A 26,314-nucleotide genomic window follows, 5' to 3' on the forward strand; every position below is an offset into this window, starting at 1 on the left:
ACCTTTTTCAAACAATGTTCCATGGAGTAGGAATGGAAAATCCCTGCTCTAGATTGGTTGTTCCTCAGGTCTTCTGAGTTGGGTAACAAACGAAAATGGTGGCCTGGAAGTTGAGGAACTTCAGATACAGACTACCATGTTTTTCTTCTGCATGTATAGAGGGTGAAGAAATTAGCGGCTACAAGAAATTGAAACTTTTTTAGCTTGGGAGTATGAAAGAAGGCTGATACTGCATCAAAACTAGAAAGTTGAGTAGTTGAATTAAGTATTGGCAGGGAGTAGAGGAAAATGAACTTCGTCTCTGGGATGCTAAATGTGAGGTTGTCAATGTAAGAAACATAATCTGTAGAGACTTTTTATAAGAGTTTATTTGAGCGAAACTGACCACATACGCTGGGGAGTGAAGTCTCAAATGCTCCAGAGAATAACAGCTTTACAGTGTTTTGTATACATTTGAAAGGATGGGATTGGATTACATGACAGTTAATAAGATTATATGCTGTTTTGAGGGTTAATTTCCAGGGGGATTACCGCATTTCCTCATGTAAGAGATGCACCCTTTTTTGAAAAATTTGGGGTCTAAAAACTGGGTGCGTCTTATACAGTGGTTATACTTTATTTTTTACTTGCATTTCTTGCTTTTTCACACTTGTTTTTGCACTCATTGTTTTGCATTTGTTACCAGTATATTACAGCAGGCTATGTTTTGCCATGTTCTGCCCAGAAATGGCTCAGACCTAGGGTATTACTACCCACCATCACCAATTAGAAATTTATGATAATTTCACCTTGTGAGGCTACTTGCTGTAAAACTCCTTTTTTTCATTCACAGGTAAAACACCATAAACAAGGTGGCCTGTAAGCAGCTGGAAAAAGAGAAATGTCACCCAGGTGAAAAGTTCAGAGTTATAGATAAGGGATTCTAACAAGTGTTAAAGAAGTGAGTTCAGAGAGAAAAAAACAGAGGGCTGAGAGCAGAGCCTTCATGAGATCCTGTTGCAAAGGTTGAAAATTGGTGGCATGCTTGCCACAGCCTCCTCTTTTGGTGACTACTGCTTTCTTACTCACTGGAAACTATCAGAAACTGTTTGAAATTATGTCAGTAAGCCAAAAACATCCCAGGAGCTAAGTCATAGAGAAGAAGTCTGGACTGATTTTTAGCCAAGTGCAGAGCTTTGGGAGAGGGGTTTCTGAAGACAACATTCCACATATACCTTAACTTTGTAGTTTCCAAGGAAAGGGGACCTTGGGTGCATTTTTAGTCCAGACCTGATGTCATAGGTTGTCTTTGTTCGAAGTGTGTTACTGAAAAACAAAAGTGAACTGAGTAAATCTAAATACCTAATTGGCTTTATTAAGAGATTCACATATCAGGGAGCATCCCATCCAGCAACTAGCTCTGAGGAGCTATACAAAACGGAAACATTTCACAGGAAGAAGGTTGGGGCAATGGAGCTTTTACCAAAAGATAAATAAAGAATATTTGTGGGCCACTACATCTTTCTTTTATTGTGTAGATTGCCTCTTCTTTCTATGAGAGATAGACTAGGCTTATGTGACATTACCTTCCTGGTCCTTAACCAGAAAATTCCATACTAGTTGATTAAGATTATTTCTGGAAGAGGTTGAAACTGCAATTAGATCAGGTATTAAACCTAGGCTTGGTATCCTGGGCTTTTAGCAACAGTGACACTATTTTGAGCCTCTGTTATCAAGTAAGGGTTCACTGTGCAACATGCATAGAAGCTGATACTGTGGCACCCACTTAAAAAATTATTTATTGATTTTAGAAAGAGAGAAGTAAAGAGAAAAAGAAACATCGATCCGTTGTTCCGCAATCCATGCACTCATTGGTTGATTCTTCCATGTGCCCCCACTGGGGATCAAAACTGCAACCTTATTATTAATATATAGGGACAGTGCTCCAACCATCTGAGCCACTCAGCCCAGGCAGCATCTGCTTTAGAGAAAAGAAAAAAAGAGCTTTATTGTGAGGTCAACAAGCAAGGAGACAAGAGGCAGAGCTCAAATCTATCTCTTTATCCAGGATTCAGAGTGCAGTTTCGGGGGCTAAAGGGAACAGGCAGGTCTGCGGTAGCACTGGCAGCGCAGGTTTCAACTGGGGAAACTGGGAACTTGGCTATTTATTGCAAGGCATGGTAAGGGGTTTCAGCATTGAATCTTTCTAGACAACAGATCCTTTGATTCTGAAAGGGGCCCTTTAGTTCCTTGAGGTGTGTGTGTGTGAGAGAGAGAAAGAGAGAGAGAGAGAGAGAGAGAGAGAGAGAGAGAGAGAACCTGGTTCCAGGTGTTATTGGAGGTCAAAATTCCCTCCTCTACTTAGGCTTTGGTCTATTGTTCCTGAAAATCAACTAAACATCTTGTTAGGAACAGGATAAGGCCAGTTTTAGCTAGTTCTGCAGTTATACCTGTGGGTTTGTTTTTTTTTCTTTAACACTGTCAAACACAGCTTCATTTAAATTTTGCCTAAACTCCACACTTCCCCAATGCCATATAACAACTTCATCCTTTGTGAATCCTGAAGACTAAGAAGATCTCCAGGCGGTTAACTTGGGAAAAAAAAAAAAAAAAAAAAGGCAGAGCCTAGCAGCTGTTTCTGCACAGGAACCTCTCAGCAAAACCATTGTGTGAAGAAGCCTCTGTACTACGCTGCCTGCCAGGTACCGCTAAAGTACCTGCGCGTATAGTGTTTCTGCCAGCTGAACCAGCTCTTTCTTATTTAGGAGTTCCTGGAATCCTATTTCAAACAGTAGCATTCAGACTTTCCCCATCCAGAGAGTGGCTCTATTCTGACCAATTAGGAACCTGGGGTACGGATTTGTCTGTATGAGCCAGCTCCGCTCTGGCTAGGAGAACACCACTCTCCCCCACTGGAGCTGGAGTGGCCCTTCAGGGAGTGGCATGGAGTGGGGAACTGCAGTGGAGCAAGCGCAGAGTGGGGCAGAGCAAAGCGGACCATCCCCTAACTGTAGAGGGGCCTGGCCCGTCCCCCACCTGCACTTGTAGCACTATTGAGCTACTCCACAGCTGTGCTGTAGCTATACAGGGTGGGGCTAAAGTAGGTGTACAGTTGTGAGTACCAGAAACACAGTTTATTCTTGTATTATCATTTATTACTTATTGCATTAGTTCCCATATGAAAAGCTGTAAACCTACTTTTCTCCAGCCTGCTTTGAGCTGTTCCACAGCAGTGCTATTTTCACAGCCATGCGGTATTACCATTGAGCTGTTGGCAATGAAGTTTCCTTCTTCATCACATCCCAAATTGGGGGTTCCTGTTGGTGTTGAATGGATGCCAACAACCACAGGTTGACACCTTTTTTTGGGGGGGATGTTGTGTGCCCTTTCCCTCATTGCAGCGGGTCAAAATCCCGAAAATGTTGAACAAAGGCTTTGTTTCTGGAGGTGTTAGACTGCTTGGGCAAGTGCAGAGGACATTAAAGGTTTTCACAGTCCAAACCTCCATTTTACAAACAAATTCTGGGAACCAGAAGGAGGCTTCCTAATTATCTTCGCAATTCTTCAACAGCACCTCAGAGCCACTTCCATGTGAAAAGCCATGATGGTGGCCTCCTTTTAAAAATTGGAGCCAAAATCAACTACGGAGTGGTGTTCCTTAGCGTTGTTACCCAGCCCTTTGAAGCCATCTTTACACTCCAGGTTAGTAATTTCTCCGGGGTTGGGACTGATGGGGGCCATCCTTTGATTATTGGGGAAGAGGGGACTCCAGCTGACCGCAGGCCATCACCCCACTCAGCCTGTTTCTCCACGTTTCTCCAGAAAACGTCTTCACTCCTTGGAAGAAACTTCCTTTTTCTTTTTTTTTATTCCTGTCTCCCCAACCAGCTCTCTCAGGAAAGAGCAACCGCTCCAACCAGAGAGCCGGTCCCATTCAAATCTTCCCTTTTCTGGCAAAGTGCTCTAAAAAGGCGGTCTAGTGACCAATTTTATCTCCAGACGGAAGAGAAAGCGAACATTCTCGGAATGCAGTATTTCAGCACAGGTTTTAACAAATCCACGGTGGCCTCGAGGAAGCTAAGCGCGTCGGCCCTGCGGCCCCACAGCAGTAGAAGGTGCTATGATTGATTGAACTTGAAGGAGTGAGCAGCCAGTAAAACCTGAGTTTGCGACGGCCTGCAGGGCGGAGCGGCAGTGGGGCGGGGCATGGCGGGGAGGCCCGGAGCGCGTGCGGATTGGTCGCCGGGGCGGTCCCCGCGCCTGCGCAGTGCTCCCCGCACCGCCCATCCCGCCGTCCAGTCGCGCGTCTGGGACGTCAAGAGTGACCGAGTATAGCCCGCACGCCGGGAAGCAGTCAGTTGGGCGGGGAGCCGGTGGGCCAGCCTGCTCTATCCAAGAAAAGAAGGGGCTCCCCCCCCCCAGACCTCGCCGTCAGCCCCCGCCGGCGAAGGGGAAACCAGGAGCCACGGGCGCTTCAGCCGGTACCGCCGCTGCGGCTGCCATGATGGATCGGAAGTGAGCCTCAGGGCGCGGCCACCGGCGCTTACAGACCCGGTCCCCCGGCCGCCCCTCTGCCGAGCGCGCAGCGCCGGGGCCTGCTGCTGCCGCGCCCTCAGGCCCTCCGCTCCGGCTGCTTCCCCCAGACTGAGCGGCTGCGGGGAGTGGCTCGTGGCCTCCGGCCCCGGCGGCGAGGAAGATGGCGGACCCGGCCGAGTGCAACATCAAAGTGATGTGTCGCTTCAGGCCGCTCAACGAGTCTGAGGTGAACCGCGGCGACAAGTACGTCGCCAAGTTTCAGGCAGAAGACACGGTCATGATTGCGGTGAGTCACCCCGCTACCACCCCCGCCGGCACCCCGTTGCGCCGCTTGAGGCTGGGCCGGGCCCGGAGGTGAGGGAGCGGCGGGTTCACCGATCCTCCTTGGTGGGCTTTGCCAGGCCGGCGAACTGGGGCCCGGGAGGGGCTCCGCGTTCGTGGGCACCGGGGTCCGCCTGAGACTGCCCCCCACCTGGGGTGCGGGGCACTTCCCCGGGGCAGGGGGGTGTATGCTCGTGCCCGTGCGCGTGGTGCTGTTGCCGAGGGCTGTAGGGTTGGGGCCGTCCCCCCATGTGTCACTCAGGGAACGTGTACTCTGAAAGCTCAGCCCGCAGCGTGGCCTTATGATTCCAGCCCTCCTGCATCGTACACAACGGAGACGCTTAACTTGTAGAGAAAAGTACAACGACGCGGTGAACCGTGTTGTTTTCCACGCGGGAGAAGGACAAACTACAGAAAAACCACAAATACGCTGTCTCAGATGTTTACCCACCCACTGTTCGTTAACAGTTTAAAAAAAAACTTACAAGGACGATGTAAAAACAGTGAATTTTCTCTTAAAATCAGAATGATCAGTTTTAATTTTACGGCAAATGTGGCCACTCCAGATTGGGTTGAGCAAATACCAGCAAAGACCGGGTAATCTCACTGTTAACTGGGTTTTACCGGTTTCCAGTCTAGGTAAGACTGTTAACTTCTTGTGTGTATATCAGAGTATTATGAAAGGAAAGTTTTAAAACAAAATTCCACCAGTAAACTAGATTTCATGTCAGTATTAGATCCCTACTTCTATAGTTGACCTACCTATAAGGAAGTTGATTTTGATAATCCCAAGGATGGTGAGATGTTTGTTGTTTCTTTGTAGTATGAAACATAACATAGTCCGTGTTGGCTGAATCATTGTCATGGAGACCAGAATGTAAGATTGGCTTTTTCTGAGGTCTGATCTCTGCCATGGACAAGTGTCAGCACTCCCAGCTCAAGGAGGTTAAAATGGATACTAAGATACTGCACACAGAGCAGTTGTTCTGCATTGGTATGGTACAAAATTTTAATGTTAGTTTTTTCTAATGGCATTCTATATTTAGCATATTGTTTGGACAGTTTAATTTGGAAATAGGACCAAGGGTCGTAGAAGGTGTGCAATGATAATTAAAAGTATTGATGTGTAAGATGGAACTAAAGTGCTTTAGAGTTTCCAAAGTTAGACTCTAGAATGTTGGTCCATGTTGCTTGTTGGGCTTGTTGGCAAAAGAGGCATTAAGTTACAAAAGCCAGCTACTTTTTTTGTGTATGAAGACTGCATGCTGGCTCTTTATTAACAAGTCCGCAAGAAAAACTTGCAGTGGGTGACATCATAGTGAGGCCGAGAAGTACAGAAGTATCGTATTTTCCCATGTATAAGACGCACCTTTCCCTGAAATATTTGGGGTCGTAAAACTGGGTGCATCTTATACAGTGGTTGTAGATTATTTTTACTTGATGAGGAGTTATAAGAATTTTATGATGAGTAGAACTTGAGTTCAATAACTTTATGTAGTACATTTTTTCCCAAATTTCGGGCCCCCAAATTAAGGTGTGTCTTATACATAGGATCATTTTATACATGGGGAAATACGGTAGTCATTATTTTCCTTTGGAATGATATATTTTACGTAGATTCAGGATGCTTGCAAGGCTTGGGTTTTTGGCAAACATGAGGCTAATATTTTCTCATAGAATTTTTGTGATTACTCGGCCTCACCAGTGCTTGATACATCAAAGCTATTTCCTTCTCTGTGTTAAGAATGTCTTCTTCAGATTTTTTTGTATGATTACACAAATCTGTATTACCAAAGTTTTTTTTTGGAATGCTAGAATTTAGGATTCACAAAATGTATTAAGATTGGATTAGAGGGCAACATTTTGATGTAGCCCTAATACGACAAAATATGAGGAAAGGATTAAAAAAAATTACCATAGGAAGTATACATTTATGCTAAATTATTTCCTTTGGATAAAGTTACAACTTTCCTATATGTTTACTTAGTAATGTAAATAAATTTAAATAATAATAGAAATAATGGATAGATGTTTGAGCTGTAAAACAGTGATGAACAGTTAAGTTGGCCTTCAGTTACTCTGGCAAGCATTTTAATCTTTTTTTTTTTTCTTTTTGAGGCAGAGACAGAGAAAGGGACAGATAGGGACAGAGAGACAGGAAGAGAGAGAGATGAGAAGCATCAGTTCTTCGTTGCTGCACCTTCGTTGTTCACTGATTGCTTTCTCAAATGTGACTTGGGGGGGGGGAGGACTCAAGCTGGTGAGACTTGCTTAAACCAGATGAGCCCGTGCTCAAGCAGGCGACCTTGGGATTTCAAAACTGGCTCCAACGCAGCCCAGTCTGACACTCTGTCCACTGCGCCACTGCCTGGTCAGGCTAATCTGGTTTTTTTTTTGTTTGTTTTTTGTATTTTTCTGAAGTAAGATGTGGGGAAGCAGAGAGATAGACTTCTGCATGCGCTTGACCCGGATCTACTTGGCAAGCCCACCAGGGGGCAGTGCTCCGTTGCAACCAGAGCTGTAATAGCGCCTGAGGTGGAGGCCATGGAGCCATCCTCAGCGCCTGGGCCAACCTTGCTCCAGTGGAGCCTTGGCTGCGGGAGAGGAAGAGACAGAGAAAGAGAAAGGAGAGGGGGAGGGGTGGAGAAGCAGATGGATGCCTCTTCTGTGTGCCCTGGCCAGGAATCGAACCCGGGACTTCCACATGCCAGGCTGACACTCTACCACTGAGCCAACTGGCCAGTGTAGTCTGGTTTTTTAAAACCAGAAAAACATTACAACTGAGTGATAAAGTATTTAGATCATTATTTTCCGGAACTAACCTTTTGCATGTAGTAATGTGTCATTAATTACTTCAAGGTCTTGTTTTCTATATAGATATATATATATCTATATAGAAATATATAGATATATATATATATATAGATAGATTTTTATTTTAAGGGAGAGAGACAGATTGACAGATAGGGACAGACAGATAAAAAGGGAGAGAGAAGAGAAGCATCAATTCCTTGTTGCAGCTCCTTAGTTGTTCATTGATTGCTTTCTCATATGTGCCTTGACTGGGAGGCTACAGGTGAGCTAGTGACCCCTTGCTGGAGCCAGTGACCTTGGGCTTAATTAAGCCAGCCACCATGGGGTCATGTCTGTGATCCCATGCTCAAGCTGGCAATTTGGCGCTCAAGCCAGCAGCCTTGGGTTTCGAACCTGGGTCCTCTGTGTCCCAGGACAATGCTCTATCCACTGTGCTATCACCTGGTCAAGCTCATTTTCAATTTTTTTTAAATGAATTATTTAATTTTTTTATTTTATTTTATTTTTTTGTATTTTTCTGAAGCTGGAAACGGGGAGAGATAGACAGACTTCCGCATGCGCCCGACCGGGATCCACCCGGCACGCCCACCAGGGGGCGATGCTCTGCCCCTCTGGGGCAACCAGAGCCACTCTAGCGCCTGGGGCAGAGGCCAAGGAGCCATCCCCAGCGCCCGGACCATCTTTGCTCCAATGGAGCCTTGGCTGCAGGAGGGGAAGAGAGAGACAGAGAGGAAGGAGGGAGGGGGGTGGAGAAGCAAATGGGCGCTTCTCCTATGTGCCCTGGCCGGGAATTGAACCCGGGTTCCCCGCACGCCAGGCCGACGCTCTACCGCTGAGCCAACCGGCCAGGGCCTTATTTAATTTTTTATAGTTTGTTTGGGAATTTATAAGGGTTGCTGGGGGAAGTAAATTAAAGAGCTATAGATAAAATCTTATCATGGTTTGTTTTGTTCATTTTGTTGGATTTTGGTCCTAATTCAAAATAGTTTAATAAGAAGGGATTGCTGCAGGGCAGAATTTTAAACTACAATATTTCAAACATGATTTAGAAGGTTTGTTTACGGTCTTCTAGTTAAATCAAAATTTTAAGTATTTTGGTTTATAATGTTACTGAATTTTAAGTGTAATCAGTGCTTATGTAGAAACTTTTTTAAGGATTCTGATTTTCATTTAAGTTCGGTTTCTAATATTTTGTCCAAATTTTTTTTCTTTTACTCGTGTAATCAGTTATTTTAATATCACGTGACCACATGGCAGGCAAATCTTGTAATTTTATCATGTTTGTGTTTTGCTATTTTTCATATAGTTTTTTGAGTTTAGTGAAGTGCTACCAATATAACATTGAATTGAAAGAAGTAAATTATCTTATAAAAACTTTTAAATGATACATGCAAGATCTATTTGCTTTAAAATAAGAGAACTTGGTATCCACAAAATAAGGAAAGACAAGAGAAACTCCTTATGTAGTTCACATGAGTCTGCTGCAAAAAAACCCCTATAACAACAAACAAATTACTCCTTTGTTTATGCATCATTAAGTGGAACATTCACATTTTCATTAGGTATCTTTTTTATTAAATTTTATTTTTCTTTTTTACAGAGACAGAGAGAGAGTCAGAGAGAGGGTAGACAGGGACAGACAGACAGGAACGGAGAGATGAGAAGCATTAATCATTAGTTTTTCGTTGCACGTTGCGACACCTTAATTGCTCATTGATTGCTTTCTCATATGTGCCTTGACTGCAGGCCTTCAGCAGACCAAGTAACTAACCTCTTGCTCGAGCCAGCGACCTTGGGCTCAAGCTGGTGAGCTTTGCTCAAACCAGAAGAGCCCTCGCTCAAGCTGGCGACCTTGGGATCTTGAACCTGGGTCTTCTGCATCCCAGTCCGACGCTCTATCCACTGCGCCACCGCTCGGTCAGGCTCATTAGGTATCTTTACTAATAATCCTTGTTCCTTATACTGTAGAGGCTGCCAGAACCAAAAACAGGCTGTTGTATGTAATTCATTGAAAGTAGAGGAGAATACACCTAATTAGACTGTCTTGCCCAGTTCCTTGCCTTCAGCACCGCAGGATTTTCCTTAAGAGAATGATGATTTGATTTGCTTGAGCAGGCAGCACAGTGGATAGAGCATAGGACTGGGACATAGAGGAACCAGGTTCAAAACCCTGAGGTCGCCAGCTTGAGCACGGGGTTTATGGTTTGTGCCCAAGTTTGTTGGTTTGAGCAAGGGGTCACTTGACGCTCTGGTGTAGCCCTCCCCCCCCAAGTCAAGACACATACGAAAACACAATTGATGAACAACTAAGGTGCTGCAATGAAGAATTGATGCTTCTCATCTCCCTTCCTGTCTCTCCTATTGGTCCCTCTCTCTGTTTGTCTCTGTCACAGAGAGAGGGAGAGAGAGAGAGAGAGAGAGAGAGAGAGAGAGAGAGAATGATTTGGTGTATGATCTGTTTATCTTATCAGAAAATTTATCTTATGTGAAAATTAATAAGGAGCCATCATCACATACCTTTACAATTATGGATGTTAGCCCATAATCATTGTCAATTTAAAGTATCCTATAATTCCACATGATCTGAGATTACTATTCAGAATTCTAGAGGAACATAACACTGCCAGAAGGTCTCCTTTGTAACCTAATTTGGTGTTCAACCTGATCTGTGGAGACTCAGACAGGAACCACTTGACTTAAGAAATCTAAGGTGTGGTTTGTAGTTCAGATATTATAAACATTCCTACTTGGTTTTGCCCTCTTGAAGCCTAAATCAGATGTCAATAAATCTTGTGACTTGGAGTGTCTTTGAAGATACATAGAAATAGAGTGCATAATATACATTTTAAGGCTAAGAACCAGGTTTTAAAATATAGATGTCCAAAAAAAGCTGTAAAAAGAAAAGTATATAGAAACTATAATGTCCAGATATTGAGATTTTCCTTTGTTTAATTTATTTGAAAGATTATTAGTTCTGAGATGTGCCTTAATTTTAGGCCATTAGAAATAGGTTTTGTTTCACACGTTTTGTTTTTCATCCCAGGAAGCCAAGGTCAGTTAGTGACTTTGTGGTTAGATCTCTAATCAAAACTTTGCCTTAGTAAAATTATAATGTAGTTTTGGAATTAAAATAAGGCTTTTGTATTAACCTAATGCTAAGCACCTAAATTAATTTTTTATTTAACAGTGATGTAACTTCTAAACAAATCACTCAGTCTGAGCTTGATTATTCTTACATTTGCATGTTCATAGTTGTACTCGTAAGGTGGTAGAGGTAGTTTGCATATTTGCTATGTGCTGATGTTAGTGTACTTTTAAGGTAGGCTTTACTGTTACCCATTATTTTTAGCATATCTCTTTCTATATGGTTTATAAGCATAGTTCTTTATTAATGTAAAAATGGAGATAAGAACTTAAAGTTCAGAAGTGTTCTTTCTATTTAAATTATTTTAACAAATTTTATTATTTGACTTACGTTGGAGGGATGCAGTTGTTTTCATACTTTGTTTTGATTAACTTGTTTCTTGAGAGCAAAATTTGAGTTACAGTAATTGTTTAAAGTTTGCTTTTGCATTATTTTTTTATATATATGTTATTAAATGTATATTTTGGCTAGTTGCAATCTATTCTTGATTCTTTACCAGGTTGTGAGTTCTTTAAGGCTAGAGACTGTTATCATTTCAATTTAGTTAACATTATTTGATCTCTTTATATTATTTAGATCCTAATACAAAGCTTCTTAGCTCATTATTCAAGACTACTATTATCCTCTATTATTTGTATTATTTGTATATTATTGTATACAAGTCTGTACCAGTTAAATATCATTTAAAATTGTTACTCATTTGCAATATATGATACTTTACAGGTGCTAAATAAATGTTTGCTGGATAAATGAAGAGGGAAATTATTTTCTTTTAGCCTAGAAAAAATAACATAGTTTATCTCTGGGTGGTGATTGTTAATTTAAAGGTATTTTGTTTATTTCCAGAATTGTTTATCATGAATACATCTTGTATAATGAATGAAGCAATAGATTGGCGCTTTTTTTTTAGCCACACCTGTAGGTTTTTTTGTTTTGTTTTGTTTTTGTATTTTTCCGAAGTTAGAAGCAAAAAGGCAGTCAGACTCCTTCATGGGCCTGACTGGGATCCATTTAGCATGTCCACCAGGGGGGCGATGCTCTGCTCATTTGGGGCATTACTCCATTGCGGTGGGAGCCATTCTAGCACCTGGGGTGGAGGCCATGGAGCCATCCTCAGTGCCCGGGCCAACTTTGCTCCAGTGGAGCCTTGGCTGTGAGAGGGGAAGAGAGAGACAGAGAGGAAGGAGAGGGGGAAGGGTGGAGAAGCAGATGGACGCTTCTCCTGTGTGCCCTGGCCGGGAATCGAACCTGGGAACATGCCAAGCTGACACTACCGCTGAGCCAATGGGCCAGGGTCACACCTGTAGGTTTAAATGTTAATATCTCAGTAGCATCTTAACAGAAGGACACTTTATTTTTTCAAGTGCACGTGCCCTCAAGAGAGAGATGGAAAGAGACAGGCAGGAAGGGAGAGAGATGAGAAGCATAAATTCTTTGTTGCGGCTCCTTTGTACATTGATTGCTTTCTCATATGTGCCTTGATGGGGAGGTCCCAGCTGAGCCAGTGACTCCTTACTCAAGCCAGCTACTTTGGTCTTCAAACTGGTGAGCCCACACTCCAGCCGGTGACCTTGAGGTTTTGAACCTGGGTCCTCAGCATCCCAGGCTGATGCTCTGTCCACTGTGCCACTGCCTGGTCAGGCAGAGGGCACGTTTATGTATGTTTCAGCTAAAGAATGATCAGACATTGAGATGTCTACTTCCAGTCGACACCAGAGCTGGACATCTTAGTATATCTACTAAGAATGCTTTCAGCTGCCAAGGGGAAAGACACAGCAAATAGTGGTTTAAATAAATAAGAGATAATTTTTCTCATAAAAAGTCTGGAGATAGGCTCTTACTGCTACTGCTTACTGACTCTGTGATCCTTTGTCTTTCTTAGTTATTAACTTTTCGTTATCATTTTTGTTGTCCAGACATTTATTCTAGAAAGGAGAAATGGCAGCCTCAGCTGAGATGGTCCTTTTTATCAGAGTTGACAAAACCTTTTTCCAAGACATCCCAGCAGACCATGACTTCATAATCCAGAACTGGGTCATGTGGGCACTAGTTGCAAAGAGACTACTAGGCTAGCGAAGATGGTTGTTAGCATTCCAGCTTATCCAGTGGGAGGTGGCACGGGGAAGGGGAGTTGGGAGGTGGCACGGGGAAGGGGAGTTGGGAGGTGGCACGGGGAAGGGGAGTTGGAAATGGCTTTGGATAGCCTTTAGGAGTATCTACTTCATTCTTACTGTTTATTCTAAACTTTGAGGAGGAGGATTGTGGGATAAAAAGTAAAGAGAGAGAGAGAGAGAGAGTGTGTGTGTGTGTGTATGTGTTTAATCTAAGACCTAGGAAGTATTCTATGCTATGGATTTTTTCTGGAGTCATCATTATTATGTATTTTAGGGCCCAGCTCACTTTTCCTTTAGGAGAGACTAAATAACAGGCAGACACTTTTACTTAATTTTTTTTTTTTAATTTATTGATTTTACAGAGAGAAGGTGGAGGTGGGGGGGGGGGGACAAGAAGTATCATCTCATAGTTGGCTTTGATTTCAGTTCTTCATTACTTGCTTGTCATATGTGCATTGACCAGGCAATTCCGGCATTCCAGATTGACACTATCCACAGTGCCACCATAGGCCAGGCAGACATTTACTTTCAAGTACCCAGAACTCCTTTGCCCTTCTCTTTGATCTGTAGAGTGTTACTTTCTTAGATTACTAGATTGTTTCTATGAGCATTAAAATTTGCTCAGGTCTTGCCCATCTTAAAAAATATATATCTTAGCCTGGCCGATGTTGATATAGTGGATAGAATGTCTACCTAGGACACTGAGGTCACTGGCTTGAGCAAGGGGTCACTGGCTTGGCTAGAGGTCCCCCACCCCCATCAAGGCACATATGAGAAGCAATTAGTGAACAACAAAGTGACACAACTATGAGTTGACGCTTCTCATCTCTCTCTCTTCCTGTCTCTGTCTCTGTCTCTTGCTTAAAAAAAAAAATCTTAGGGGTCTGACCTGTTTTGGTGCAGTGGATAAACCATCGACCTGGGAATGCTGAGGTTGCCAGTTCGAAACCCTGCATTTGCCCGGTCAAGGTACATATGGGAGTTGATGCTTCCTGTTCCTTCCCCCCTTCTCTCCATCTCTCTCTCTCTTGTGCTCTCTCCTTTCTTTCTAAAAAGGAGTAAAATAAAAGTTTTTTTAAAAATCTTAGAACCATAGCCATATATATATGTTCTACTTGGTACCCTTCCATTCTGTTTTCAACCTGGTCCAATCTAATCTTTGAAATTGGATTCTTTCCAGTTTTGCCTTGACCTCACAGCTATATTAGACACAAACACTCTCCTTGAAAGTTCTCTCTTGATTTGAATGAACCCTATATTCTAATTTTTCAGTCTGTGCCTCTTGCTCCTTCTCAGACTACATCAGCAGTTCTCTAAATGTGGTTGGTCCCCAAGATGGAGTCCCCAAGATCCTTCCTGGATGCCCACAAAATTAAAAGTAAATATTTTCAAAATAACACTAAGATGTTACTTACCTTTTTTACTCTGTTGGCATTTGCATTTGACCTTTGTTGCTTATATTTTAAATTTTACTCATTTTGGTTTTTTGAATGCTACAAGCTCCTTTCTGCCTTAGGTTCTTTAAGTAACCTATTCCTGATGCATAGCCTACTTACCCACATTCATCCCTTCTCTGATTAATATTGAAGGGGCTGACAGTGAGCTAGGTGCTATTTATTTACAGTTCTTAAACATTCCTTCGGTGTTTTTCTGACATTCTTCTGCCTTCCTTCAGACTCAGGTTCTCTTGTTAAATGCTCTCTTTTTTTTTTTTTTGACAGAAAGGGAGAGGGAAAGAGAAGCATCAACTCATTGTTCTACTTAGTATGCACCCATTGATTGCTTCTCATACGTGCCCTGACTGGGGCTCAAACCGGACCACCTCACGGTTGAGCTGGTGCCCCCTGTATCAAACTGGTGCTCTGTGATGATGCTCTATCTATTGTGCCACTGGTCAGGACTCTCATAGTATTTTTATAACACTTTGTTGCATGAGTCAGAATTCGAGTCACTGAATTATTTGTCTGATGTCAGCCTCACTATTAGTTATGTTCCATTAAAGAGAGTGAATCTGTCTTGGTTATTCTAGAATTATGTCTAGCATCATAGGCATTTCATCAATATTTGATAAGTGAGTGAATGAGTGAAAAGCTTTTGCAGTAAACTGTGAAGCTGAATGGGAGTAATGGAAAGAGCCCTAAACTGAAAGACTGAAGATTTGGGTTTGAATTTTAATTTTTATTACAACTTTTAATGCTTTCAGGATTCTATAGTTCCCTTATCTGCAAATGATATTAGTATTGAAAACAGTCTCAACCCTTGCCAAAGTAGACAACATTAAATCAATTCACTAGCAATATTTGAGTGCCTACCATAATAATGCTAATTATAATTACTGCTGTACTGTGTCCTGGAAATACTTCAAAGATTAAAACAGACATTCTTGTTTTTGTGGAGTTTATTTTAGTGGATTTGTATAGTATTTCAGGATCACTAAGGTTCTTTCCACAAAGATTCTATGACATGAAGTGATACATAGTATGTATCCTCTTGTGAAGGTTAAATATATTATACTATGATTCTGTTAAAGGAGCTTAGAAATCTGTTCATCTTAAACAGATTTGTGTGGTTGAAACCTTTGTTTCTGTTTTTCAGAGCAAGCCTTATGCATTTGATCGGGTGTTCCAGTCAAACACATCTCAAGAGCAAGTATATAATGACTGTGCAAAGAAGATTGTTAAAGGTGACTATATCTAACCTGCTAAGTTGTTCCTGCAATAAGTAAACTTTTGTTAGTTAACATTTTTTCATTTTAATGTCCTTTTCCCTTAAACAACTTTCTTCCACAGTTAACTAATAAAAAGTCAAATACTATTAGAATTGGTTCCAGTTCCATGATCTAATTTATATATAGTACCTAGTGAATGATGTTGTAAGAATTAGAGTATTAAGCTGTACTGTTACTGTAAGATGCAAGTTTATTAGATATTCCTAGGAGAATTTCTAATGTAGCAGTTTTAGAAATAGAACATGAGAATGAAAATAAGATGACTAGGCAGGTTTCTAAAAAGTAGATAATAGCATTCTATTATTATTCCATTTTTGTATTTTCCCCAAAGATTTGCTTTATAGACAGCAGAGAAACCCTCGAGGAATTTAACACTGGTCACCAAGGGTAGGAAAAGTATGTACATTCCAGTTAAAACTGTTAGTTATGCTAGTGTATTTTTAAAATTTTATCTTTTCTAAAACTATAGAACTCTAGAGTTGAGAGGGTTTTAAGTGATGATCTGGACTTCCAGTTATAGAAGTGCCTTTTCTCAAAGAGATCTTATAGTTAATGTAGCTGTAACTTTATGATTTACTCCTTTTTTGATAGCTCTAATTGTTAATAAGTACTACCTAGATTGTGCCAAAATCTGTCTTATTGTAGCATTCTTCAGGGTAGAGAGGTTGGGATTCAGAGATCAGGATTAAGTAGGAGCACAGACAGTTTATCCAGTAATAGGAGAGAAGGTAGTTTATTGATAGAGGAGGTAGATTTATAGATGTAATGGAGGGAAAATATAGATGTTCTTTTCATATTAATTTCATTTTGTTTATGATGTAGGGAGCAGAGTCATCACAGAGAGTGAGGGTGGAGAAAGTGGTTCTAGGAAAAGATTGCAGTCAGCTATCACTATAGAAGTGAATGCATTAGGGAAATGTAGCAATATTGTCAGGCACCATTAAGGGCCCGCTTGAGGTTAGCCGCCAGAAGAGTTGAATTTACCCAGTTGGGATTTTGCCAGGCAAGTACCAAAGAAGAGAAGGGCAAGAGAATTGAGGATGTTAAGAGAGAAGTAATAATGGTAAACCATGGAATCTGAGATAGGTGAAAGGAAAGGGAGGGAATTGAGGGGTCAGATAGGAGGATCAGTGATAAAAGGTGGTATGATAAGTGTGTTATATAGTTTCAGTAGAGTCAAAGTATTTTTGATATCAGGGTACTGTACTAGGAGTAATGGGAGGTGGATACTTGATTTTGACATTAGGGAGGCAATGTAGTTAATAATAAAAAGGTCTAAAGCACGATGAACCTAGAAAAGGCATCTGGAGTAAAGAATAAGGTCATAGAGAAAACTGGGTCAAGGATCTGAGTGGCCAAGGTATTTTAGTGGGATCATCTACTACATGGACATTGACACCACCATGAATTAAAACACGAACGTTATCGGTGGGAGACAGTGTTCTGGATGCTGAAATCTTCATAAAATGAAGGAGAATTAACTTGAAATTCTGTAAATGATTGCAACAGAGGAACCAGCAGTGTTTTCTTTTGTAAGCATCAAATAGTTTTTCAAATGGACCTGTCCATGATGTTACACAATTATATTACATTCTTTGTGGTTTAACATTTGTCATCAGTACAACCTAAGGCAGGGGTCCCCAAACTTTTTACACAGGGGGCCAGTTCACTGTCCCTCAGACCATTGGAAGGCTGGACTATAAAAAAAACTATGAACAAATCCCTATGCACACTGCACATATCTTATTTTAAAGTAAAAAAACAAAAAAAAAATGGAAACAAATACAATATTTAAAATAAAGAACAAGTAAATTTAAATCAACAAACTGACCAGTATTTCAATGGGAACTATGCTCCTCTCACTGACCACCAATGAAAGAGGTGCCCCTTCCGGAAGTGCGGCGGGGGGCCGGATAAATGGCCTCAGGGGGCCGCATGCGGCCTGTGGGCTGTAGTTTGGGGACCCCTGACCTAAGGTTACAGTGGCTTTCCAAATATTATGAAGTTAATGATTCAGGAACTCATGGGTAATTTAAATGTTCAGAGCTTTTTTATACCTGTTGCAGCCAGCATGAAATCCAAATCCATACTTTTTTTTTGGTGACAGAGAGAGGGACAGACAGACAGATAGGAAGGGAGAGAAATAAGCATAAACTCTTCGTTGCAGCACCTTAGTTGTTCATTGATTGCTTTCTCATATGTGCCTTTACCGGGGGGCTACAGCAGACCGAGGGACCCCTTGCTTGAGCCAGCAACCTTGGGCTCAAGTTGGTGAGTTTTGCTCAAACCAGATAAGCCCGCGCTCAAGCCAGCAGCCTCGGGGTTTCAAACCTGGGTCCTCTGCCTCCCAGTCTGATGCTCTATCCAACTGCGCCACCGCCTGATCAGGCCCTATCCATACTTGAGTATTGAGGATTTTTGGGTTTTGTTGTTTTTTTTTTGTTTTGTTTTGTTTTTTTATCAAGAGGGGAGAGGATGGCCCTGGCTGGTTGGCTCAGTGGTAGAGCGTCGGCCTGGTGTGCAGAAGTCCCAGGTTCAATTCCCGGCCAGGGCACACAGGAGAAGCGCCCATCTGCTTCTCCACTCCTCCCCCTCTCCTTCCTCTCTGTCTCTCTCTCCCCCTCCATTGGAGCAAAGATGGCCTGGGCGCTGAGGATGGCTCTGTGGCCTCTGCCTCAGGCGCTGGAGTGGCTCTGGTCTCAACAGAGCGAGCTCCAGATGGGCAGAGCATTGCCCCCTGGTGGGCGTGCCGGGTGGATCCCGGTTGGGCGCATGTGGGAGTCTGTCTGACTGCCTCCCCGTTTCCAGCTTCAGAAAAATACGGAAAAAAAAAAAGAAGAGGGGAGAGGAAGGGAGAGAGATGAGAAGTATCAACTCATGGTTGTGGCACTTCAGTTGTTCATTGATTGCTTTCTCATATGTGCCTTGACTGGAGGCTCCAGCCAAGCCAGTGACATTGAACTCAAGCGAGTGACCATGGGGTCATTCTATAATCCCACTCTCAAGCCACTTATCCCATGCCCAAACTGGTAAGCTGGTGCTCAAGCTGGATGAACCAGGCAACTTTGGGGTTTCAAACCTGGGTCCTCAGCATCCCAGATTGGACACTCTTATCTGCTGTGCCACTACCTGATGAGGCGAGTGTTGACGTTTTTAATTAGAGTGCAAATTCCAGTTTGTTCATTTTAGCTCTTGATGATATTTTGAGTTTTATAATTAGATTTTTTTGCTTTTATAATTATGTTACAAGGGATCTAAGTTGATTATCAACATATGTGATAAGTCTTTTATGGTGTCAAGGACATTGGATTATTTTTAAGGTTTTTATTTAAGGACATTGAAGTTTGAAAAATATTGCTCTAAGTCATATATAAAATGCTAGTGGGCATGGTCCTTAGCAGTTAATTAATTCACACTTTATATTCAGCCAACTTCAGATTCTCTCAGCTGTACAGTAATCTAGTTCTTAGCTTGTAAACATATCCACAAGAATATGATGAAAAACTTGGATTTTTTTATGAAGTCATGGTACATGACTGATTTCACTGAAGTACCAGTTGAATGACTATGTAAACAGAAGATGAGGTCAGTTCAATCATAGTTTTTCCTGAGTGAAGTTTTGGTATCTTATCTGCATTGCCTAGATCCTATCACTGTTCCCCTCTTTGAAAAGAAATATAACATTTTCAAGTTGCTCATCTTGTGTTACCTTTGTTGTCTATGGCTTTTAAAACTTATAGTAGCTGTGAAATTTTTACCTATGGGATCTTATTCTCTTATAACTAAAAGCTTGGAGTCATTTAAAACTCTTCTTTGGCTGTCCTACCCACCTCAATTTCCGAGTCTCTTGACAGTGTTTGTTCTGTTGTTCCACTTTCAGATAATGTTGTAGTAGATGGTAATAAAATAGGAATACTATTGCCTTATGTCATCGGTTAACATGCTTTTCATCTTTTCTAAGTAATGCAGGTCTTACTACTATTTTTCTGCATATTTTGAAAGCTCTCTTTAGGGCCTCAGTTTTTGTAAGATCCACTTATAGTGGGTTTTTACCTTTCTCATATTGTTCTAGTGATTTTTTTAAATCTCTTTTGTATATAGTTATATAGTCTTTTAGTAATCTTATACTTATCTTTCTTAGAACTCTGAAATCTTTCATCCTGAAGTCTAGGGTACATGTTTCTACTCATTTTGTTTTGTTTTATTACTGTTTCAATTCTAAGGTGACATCATTCTTTTCCTGAACATTTTCCACCTTTTCTTAAAATTTTGGTCTTTTACTGTTTGGAATCAAGTTCTGAGTAGCAGTTTCCTTCTTTGCAGTATGGTTAAGAGCACAGGCTTGGAATCAGGCAAACCTGGAATGAAGTCTAGGCTTGGCCACTTTGTAGCTATGGAACTTTCAGCAAGTTATCTAACCTTTCTAAATCTTTAAGTCTCTCCTTTCTCTTCTACAAACAAGAGTACTGTGAGGGTTTATAAAGATGATTTCTGCACCCAGGGCCAAAGTAAACACACACAGGTATCAACTGCTACTTGTTCCCTGATCTTCTGAAAAGAAAAAAAATTTTTTTTCTATAGTTTTTTTTTAAGTTTTTCTATTTATTGATTGATTTTGAGAGAGAGAGAGAGAGAGAGAGACATCGGTTTGTCGTTCAGGTATTTATGCATTCCAGTATATGTCTCAATCAGGGACCTAACCCTGCAACCTTAGAGTATTGTGATGATGTGCAAACCAACTGAGCTCCCCAGCCAGGACTGTTTTTCATAATTTAATTAACCATGATTGTATTTGGGACAACTCAAAGACTAGGATGTTTTCCCTCTACAAAATTAGACTTTAACATTTGTTGAAATACAAGCTTTCTGTCACTATCTTTTTCCTGCTTCTATACCAGCTTTGTAATTCATATTAGAAAAGTATCACCTGGCTGTGACATTTTCCTTTTATCTTGACCCAAATGCTCTTTGTTGTTTGGAGGAACCTGGATATAGTAAGTAGGTAGTGGATCTTGACCTGGACAAGGATGTGAATGTGGTAGAATTACCAATTTAAATAGATAGGTATAAGGACAGAGATGGGGCAGGGTTAGGTGATGGTGTCTGGTGAGGTATGAGGACAGTAAGCCAATTAAATACATGCTTGGGACAGTCATTGGTAAACAGATCAAGTAGAAAGTCATGGATAGGAACTGTTGGTAGGTAAGGATAAGCAAAGTGATGGACCAACTGGTATTTCATTTGAGTTGTGGATTTGATGAGCAAGTTACCAGGAATGACCTGAAAGGGGCTAGTATTCTCTCGGCCCCTGACAGTACACTGATGTTACCTTGTTTCATCAATAAGTATATAACTTTTTATATAGGCTCAATGGACAGATTTTTTTTTTCTTTTAAACAAGACCTGTATTTTTTCTCTCTTTTTTCTCTTCTTTTCCAAGTGAGAGAAGGGGAGATAGACCACTTCTGCATGCGCCCCTACTGGTATCTACCTGGCAAGCCCCATCTGTGGCCATGCTTACAACTGAACTATACTGCTCACAAAAATTAGGCGATATTTCAAAGTGAATATGAAGCAATTAAAAAAAGCATTTGATTTCTTTTTATAAACAACATCAGAAAAGCAGACAAGTCAAAGAAAGTTGTTTATGCAAATGAGATGCAAAACCAACTTTTATGTAATTGGTGAAAATGCACTATACTAGTAGTTAGCAAACTCATTAGTCAACAGAGCCAAATATCAACAGTACAACGATTGAAATTTCTTTTGAGAACCAAATTTTTTAAACTTAAACTATATAGGTAGGTACATTGTTATTAATTAAGGTACTCCTAAGCTGGCCTTTGATAAACACTCAAGGGGCCAAAGAGCTGCATGTGGCTCACGAGCCACGGTTTGCCAACCAAGGCACTATACAAAAGGCTGAAAGTGCTGGAGTATCTGCACGTTTCCTGATCCCCTAATTTTTGTGAACAGTATATTTTTAGTGCCTGAGGCAGAGGCTCCATGGAGCCATCCTTACTTAGCACCTGGGCTGATATACGCTCAATTCAATCGAGCCATGGCTGCAGGAGGGAGGGGAAGAGAGAAAGTGAAGGGGGAGGGGTGGAGATGCAGATAGTCGCTTCTCCTGTGTGCCCTGATGTCCTAGGAATCGAAGCTGGGACATCCACACACCAGGCCGACACACTACCACTTAGCCAACTGGCCAGGGCCCTTTCTCTTTTTTTAAAAAATTTTTTTTATTGATTTGAGGGAGAGAGAGAGAGAGAGAGAGAGAGAGAGAGACAGGGCAGCATTGATCTGTTCCTGTATGTGCCCTGACCAGGATCCAACTGGCAACCTCTGCGCTTCATGACGATGTTCCAACCAACTGAGCTATTCAGCTGGGGCTAGTCTCTTGAATTCAGAGTCTGAGTGTTATCTACAAGTTTGTTTCCCTTGTATTCAGTACTTGCTATATGCCAGGCATCATACCAGGCCTTCATAGATTCCCCAGTTTTCTACCATGGTTTCCCGACCTGAACTGTCTAACACTGAATCCACATTTCAGTTTTTCAGATGTAGCCTGCCAGATATTTATGCAAGTTCTCTTGTTACTTGATAATACATTGTAGTGGTTAAGAGCATGTTTTGAGTGGTTAAGGGACTTTCTGGGTTTGCATCCCAGCTCTATCTTACTAGCTGTGGAACTATAGGCAAGTTATTATTTAATCTCTCCATACCTCAGTAAAATGAAACTAATTAAAAATAGTACCTTGAACAGGGTGTTGTAAGGATTGAATATATTACTATAATACATGAAAAATTATTAGAGTCTGGCACATTGTGTTCTAAGTTTAACATTTAATAATTTCATATGGTGACTTATAATTCTTAGTTTTCTCCTAAGCAAACATTTTGTTAATGAGGAAGGTAAAGTTCAGAAAGGTTAAGCTACTTTTAGAAAGTGATGTGCTGTTGTCTCACTTGCTAAATATTATGGGTTTTTTTTTTGACAAAATATGAGAGAAGTTGTATTTGTTTGCAGTTATCTGCCTGTTTCTCACAAGAATGGCAAAAGTAGATAGATTTAAAGAGGGAAGGGAGGCTTTAGAAACATGCTTTGTGTTACTGATGATAGGAAACACTCAGCAAGCATTTGAGTTCCTACTAAGTGCCAAGCACTATGTTAGGAGTTCAGACGGGCTGGCCTCAAGGAGTTCATACTCTGGTGAGGAAGGCAGACAAGTAATAGTTGTAGTGCGCAACAAGAAATGGTATAGTTAAATCAGGTACTGAAAGAACTTGTAGGATGGGACTTTTACCAAGATTTATTTGGGATTTGAGTTGGAATAAGGAGTACAGCCAAAAGGGTGCATGAAGAGGAGGAAAAGCAAGGTTGCCTTTCAGGCAGAGGACACATGGACTAATGCATGCCCATATGTGAAGAGTGTCCTCTGTGTGGGGAACAACATACATTATGATGTGACTGTGAAGTTGAACCATATGAAATTGTCAGATGTGACCATTTTTACCAACAGAAATAGCAATGTGAGAGGAAGAATGGTGAGAGATGGAGCTGAAAAAGCAAACAAGAGCCACAACAAAAAATGCCTAATTTGCCCTGGCGTCAAGCTTTAGTTGGTTAGGGCATCATGCCGAAGCACAGAACTTGCAGGTTCAATTCCCAGTCAGGGTACATACAGGAACAGATCCAGATTCCACCCCCTCTTCATCTCTTTCTAAAATAAATTTATAAAAATTGTCTTAAAGAAGGCCTACTTTTATTTGATAATAGATGCTTTTAAATAGATAAGTATTTTTTAAAGATCTGCACTTAAGATAATGTGCATTTCATTATATGTAAACTTTACCTTAGGAATGAAGCTATAAAATACTGAATTCTAGGTAATGGTATATGCAAGGCAAAGTATTTAAGTAGAAATGTATTGAAGTTTGCATTTTACTTTAAAATACATTAAGAAATAAGATGGAAGGCTGGGTACATGATTAAAACAAACAGTAAAATAATAAAATGTTGGTCCTGGCTGGTTGGCTCAGCGGTAGAGTGCCAGCCCAATGTGTGGATGTCCCAGGTTCGATTCCCAGTCAGAGCACACAGGAGAAGCGCCCATCTGCTTCTCCACCCCTCCCCCTCTCCTTTCTATCTCTGTCTTTCCCTCCCACCACCAAGGCTCCACTGGAGCAAAGTTGGCCCTGGCGCTGAGAATGGCTCCATGGCCTCCACCTCAGGTGCTAGAATGGAGCAATGCCCCAGATAGGTAGAGCATCGCCCCCTAGTGAGCATGCCGGGTGGATCCTGGTTGAGGACATATGGGAGCCTGTCTGCCTGCTCACTTCTCACTTCAGAAAAATACAAAAAATAAAAAATAAAATAAATATAAAATAAAATGTTAATGGTAGAATCTTGGTAGTGGTTATATAGGGGTGTTCTCTCTAAAGTTTATTGTTTTTCTGTATGTTTAGATTTCTTTTTTTTTTTTTTTTTCTGAAGCTGGAAACGGGGAGAGACAGACAGACTCCCGCATGCGCCCGACCGGGATCCACCCGGCACGCTCACCAGGGGCGATGCTCTGCCCCTCTGGGGCATCGCTCTGCCACGACCAGAGCCACTCTAGCACCTGGGGCAGAGGCCAAGGAGCCATCCCCAGCGCCTGGGCCATCTTTGCTCCAATGGAGCCTTGGCTGCGGGAGGGGAAGAGAGAGACAGAGAGGAAGGAGGGGGGGTGGAGAAGCAAATGGGCGCTTCTCCTATGTGCCCTGGCCGGGAATTGAACCCGGGTCCCCCGCTCGCCAGGCCGACGCTCTACCACTGAGCCATAGATTTCTTAAAAATAAAACATTAGGGCTCTGGCCAGTTAGCTCAGTTAGTTAGAGAAAGCATCATCCCAAAATGATAAGGTTGTAGATTTAATCCCCAGTCAGGGCACACACTGGAAGCAACCAGTAAATGCACAACTGAGTGGAACAGCAAATGAATGCTTCCCCTCCCTCCCCTTTCTCTCTCACTAAGAAAAAATCAATAAATTAAGCCCTGGCTGGATAGCTTGGAAGTTTGGAGTGTCGTCATAAAGCGCAGAGGTTGCGGATTTGATTCTTGGTTATGGCACACACAGGAACAGATTGATGTTCCCATCTGTCTGTCTGTCTGTCTGTCTGTCTCTCAAATAAATAAATAAATAAACAAACAAACGAAATGTAATGAAATAATTGGACCCTGGCTGGCTGGCTTGGTTGTGGTTGGAGCAGCATCCTGATGCATGGGGTTTGCAGTTTGGTCCCTGGTTGAGGCACATGCAAGGACAGATCAATATTTCTGTCTATCTCACTCTCTCCATCCCTCCCTTCTTATCTCTCAAATCAGTGAATTTTTATAGAATTGAAAATTCTATGGGAGTTGAATGACTGTATAAAGCAGAATTAAGACTAAGTTAGTGAAAAAGTGATTCTTTTTCTAATAGCTATAAATTTATTACTTTGGATGACATGTGGCGCACCCAGAGCAGAGCCTAGATTGTTGCAGGTCCTCAGTAAATATACTGCTCACAAAAATTAGGAGATATTCAAAATGAATATGAAGCTATAAAATATCCCCTAATTTTTATGAGCAGTATATTTGAATGTGAATATTTCCAAGTCTGTATAATCATCTAAAATTCTTAAAGTTGTGTTTGCAGTCCAAAATACAAATGTGCTGCATGCGTTTATTATCTTGGGAGCCCTCACATAACATAGTTTTATGTAACATGAATGTACTATAATACCATATAGACTTAGGCTACTTATTCATTTATCTGCAAATATTAACTACCCATTGTAGTAGTTTTTAGATAATTGGATCATGTCATGAATGGACCTTACAGCTATAACAAATTTTGGAATTTATGGTTAGGTTTTATGTGATTGATTAAAAGATCTTAAATAGAAAGTGTGGCATAGCCATGCTGGAATAGACTGTGTATTGTGAATGAAAAGGGTCCAGTGCTGTTTTCTCCAGACGATTTCTTCTTCAGAGTTTCTGACAAAAGAACTGCAAGTCCATCTATTTTAAATGTGATTCTTGAAATTATTTTGCTTTCCTTCTTAAAACTGAAGTGATTTTGAGAAAAAGTTTTAAATGTTTTAGGTCTCTTAAAATTTTCAGGGAAGTCAGTACTGGTGCCATCTTTTTCTCATTAATATATGTTTCTGTACGAAATCTATTATCTAGTTAGTTGTACCCAATGTTGGGATAGTTTTTTTCTCCTTTAAAAAACAAACAAACACGATAATTGAAGAAACAAGGATTGGCTTGCTTGCTAATTTACTTTTTCACTGTTACCATCTGCTGTTTCCCACAGAGGCTTCTCTCTTTACATAGGCTTCCTTTAGAATAGGGTGGAATTTTATACTTTTCTTGTCACCAAAACCACAACCGAACGACACCCTGAAAACTGGAAATGGAAAGGTCACCTTCTTGTTCACTCATGCTCTTATTTTCCCTGCAGCCTCGTAAAAGAGAATACTTAAGTGTTAATAGGTTTGGAGTACAAAAAGGGCTAGAAAGGATGTTTTTAATTGCACAGGAAACTTGCTAATAATTGATTTTGAGGTAGGACTGAGCTTGTTATACTTTGTGTAAGAGAAATGTGTGGGTTTGTGAGGTTTAACCACAAATCAGTAGTACTATTTCTA

At 41.3% G+C, this 26,314-nt stretch overlaps 1 protein-coding gene across 2 annotated transcripts in view; it reads left to right on the forward strand.

Annotated features, from left to right (window-relative positions):
* Nucleotides 1-4,263: 4,263 nt before the first annotated feature.
* Nucleotides 4,264-26,314, forward strand: part of KIF5B (kinesin family member 5B) — a 56,860-nt gene continuing 34,809 nt past the window's right edge. For both annotated transcript variants that reach the window (XR_010751743.1, XM_066387277.1), the window contains exons 1-2: nt 4,264-4,801; nt 15,505-15,592. Coding sequence is in view for 1 of the 2 variants with exons in the window: in XM_066387277.1 (XP_066243374.1) it covers nt 4,676-4,801; nt 15,505-15,592 (214 nt within the window). In the remaining variant the exon portion in view is untranslated. The remainder of the gene's footprint in view (nt 4,802-15,504; nt 15,593-26,314) is intronic.

Source organism: Saccopteryx leptura, chromosome 5 (assembly GCF_036850995.1).
Source record: "Saccopteryx leptura isolate mSacLep1 chromosome 5, mSacLep1_pri_phased_curated, whole genome shotgun sequence".
Lineage (NCBI taxonomy): Eukaryota > Metazoa > Chordata > Mammalia > Chiroptera > Emballonuridae > Saccopteryx > Saccopteryx leptura.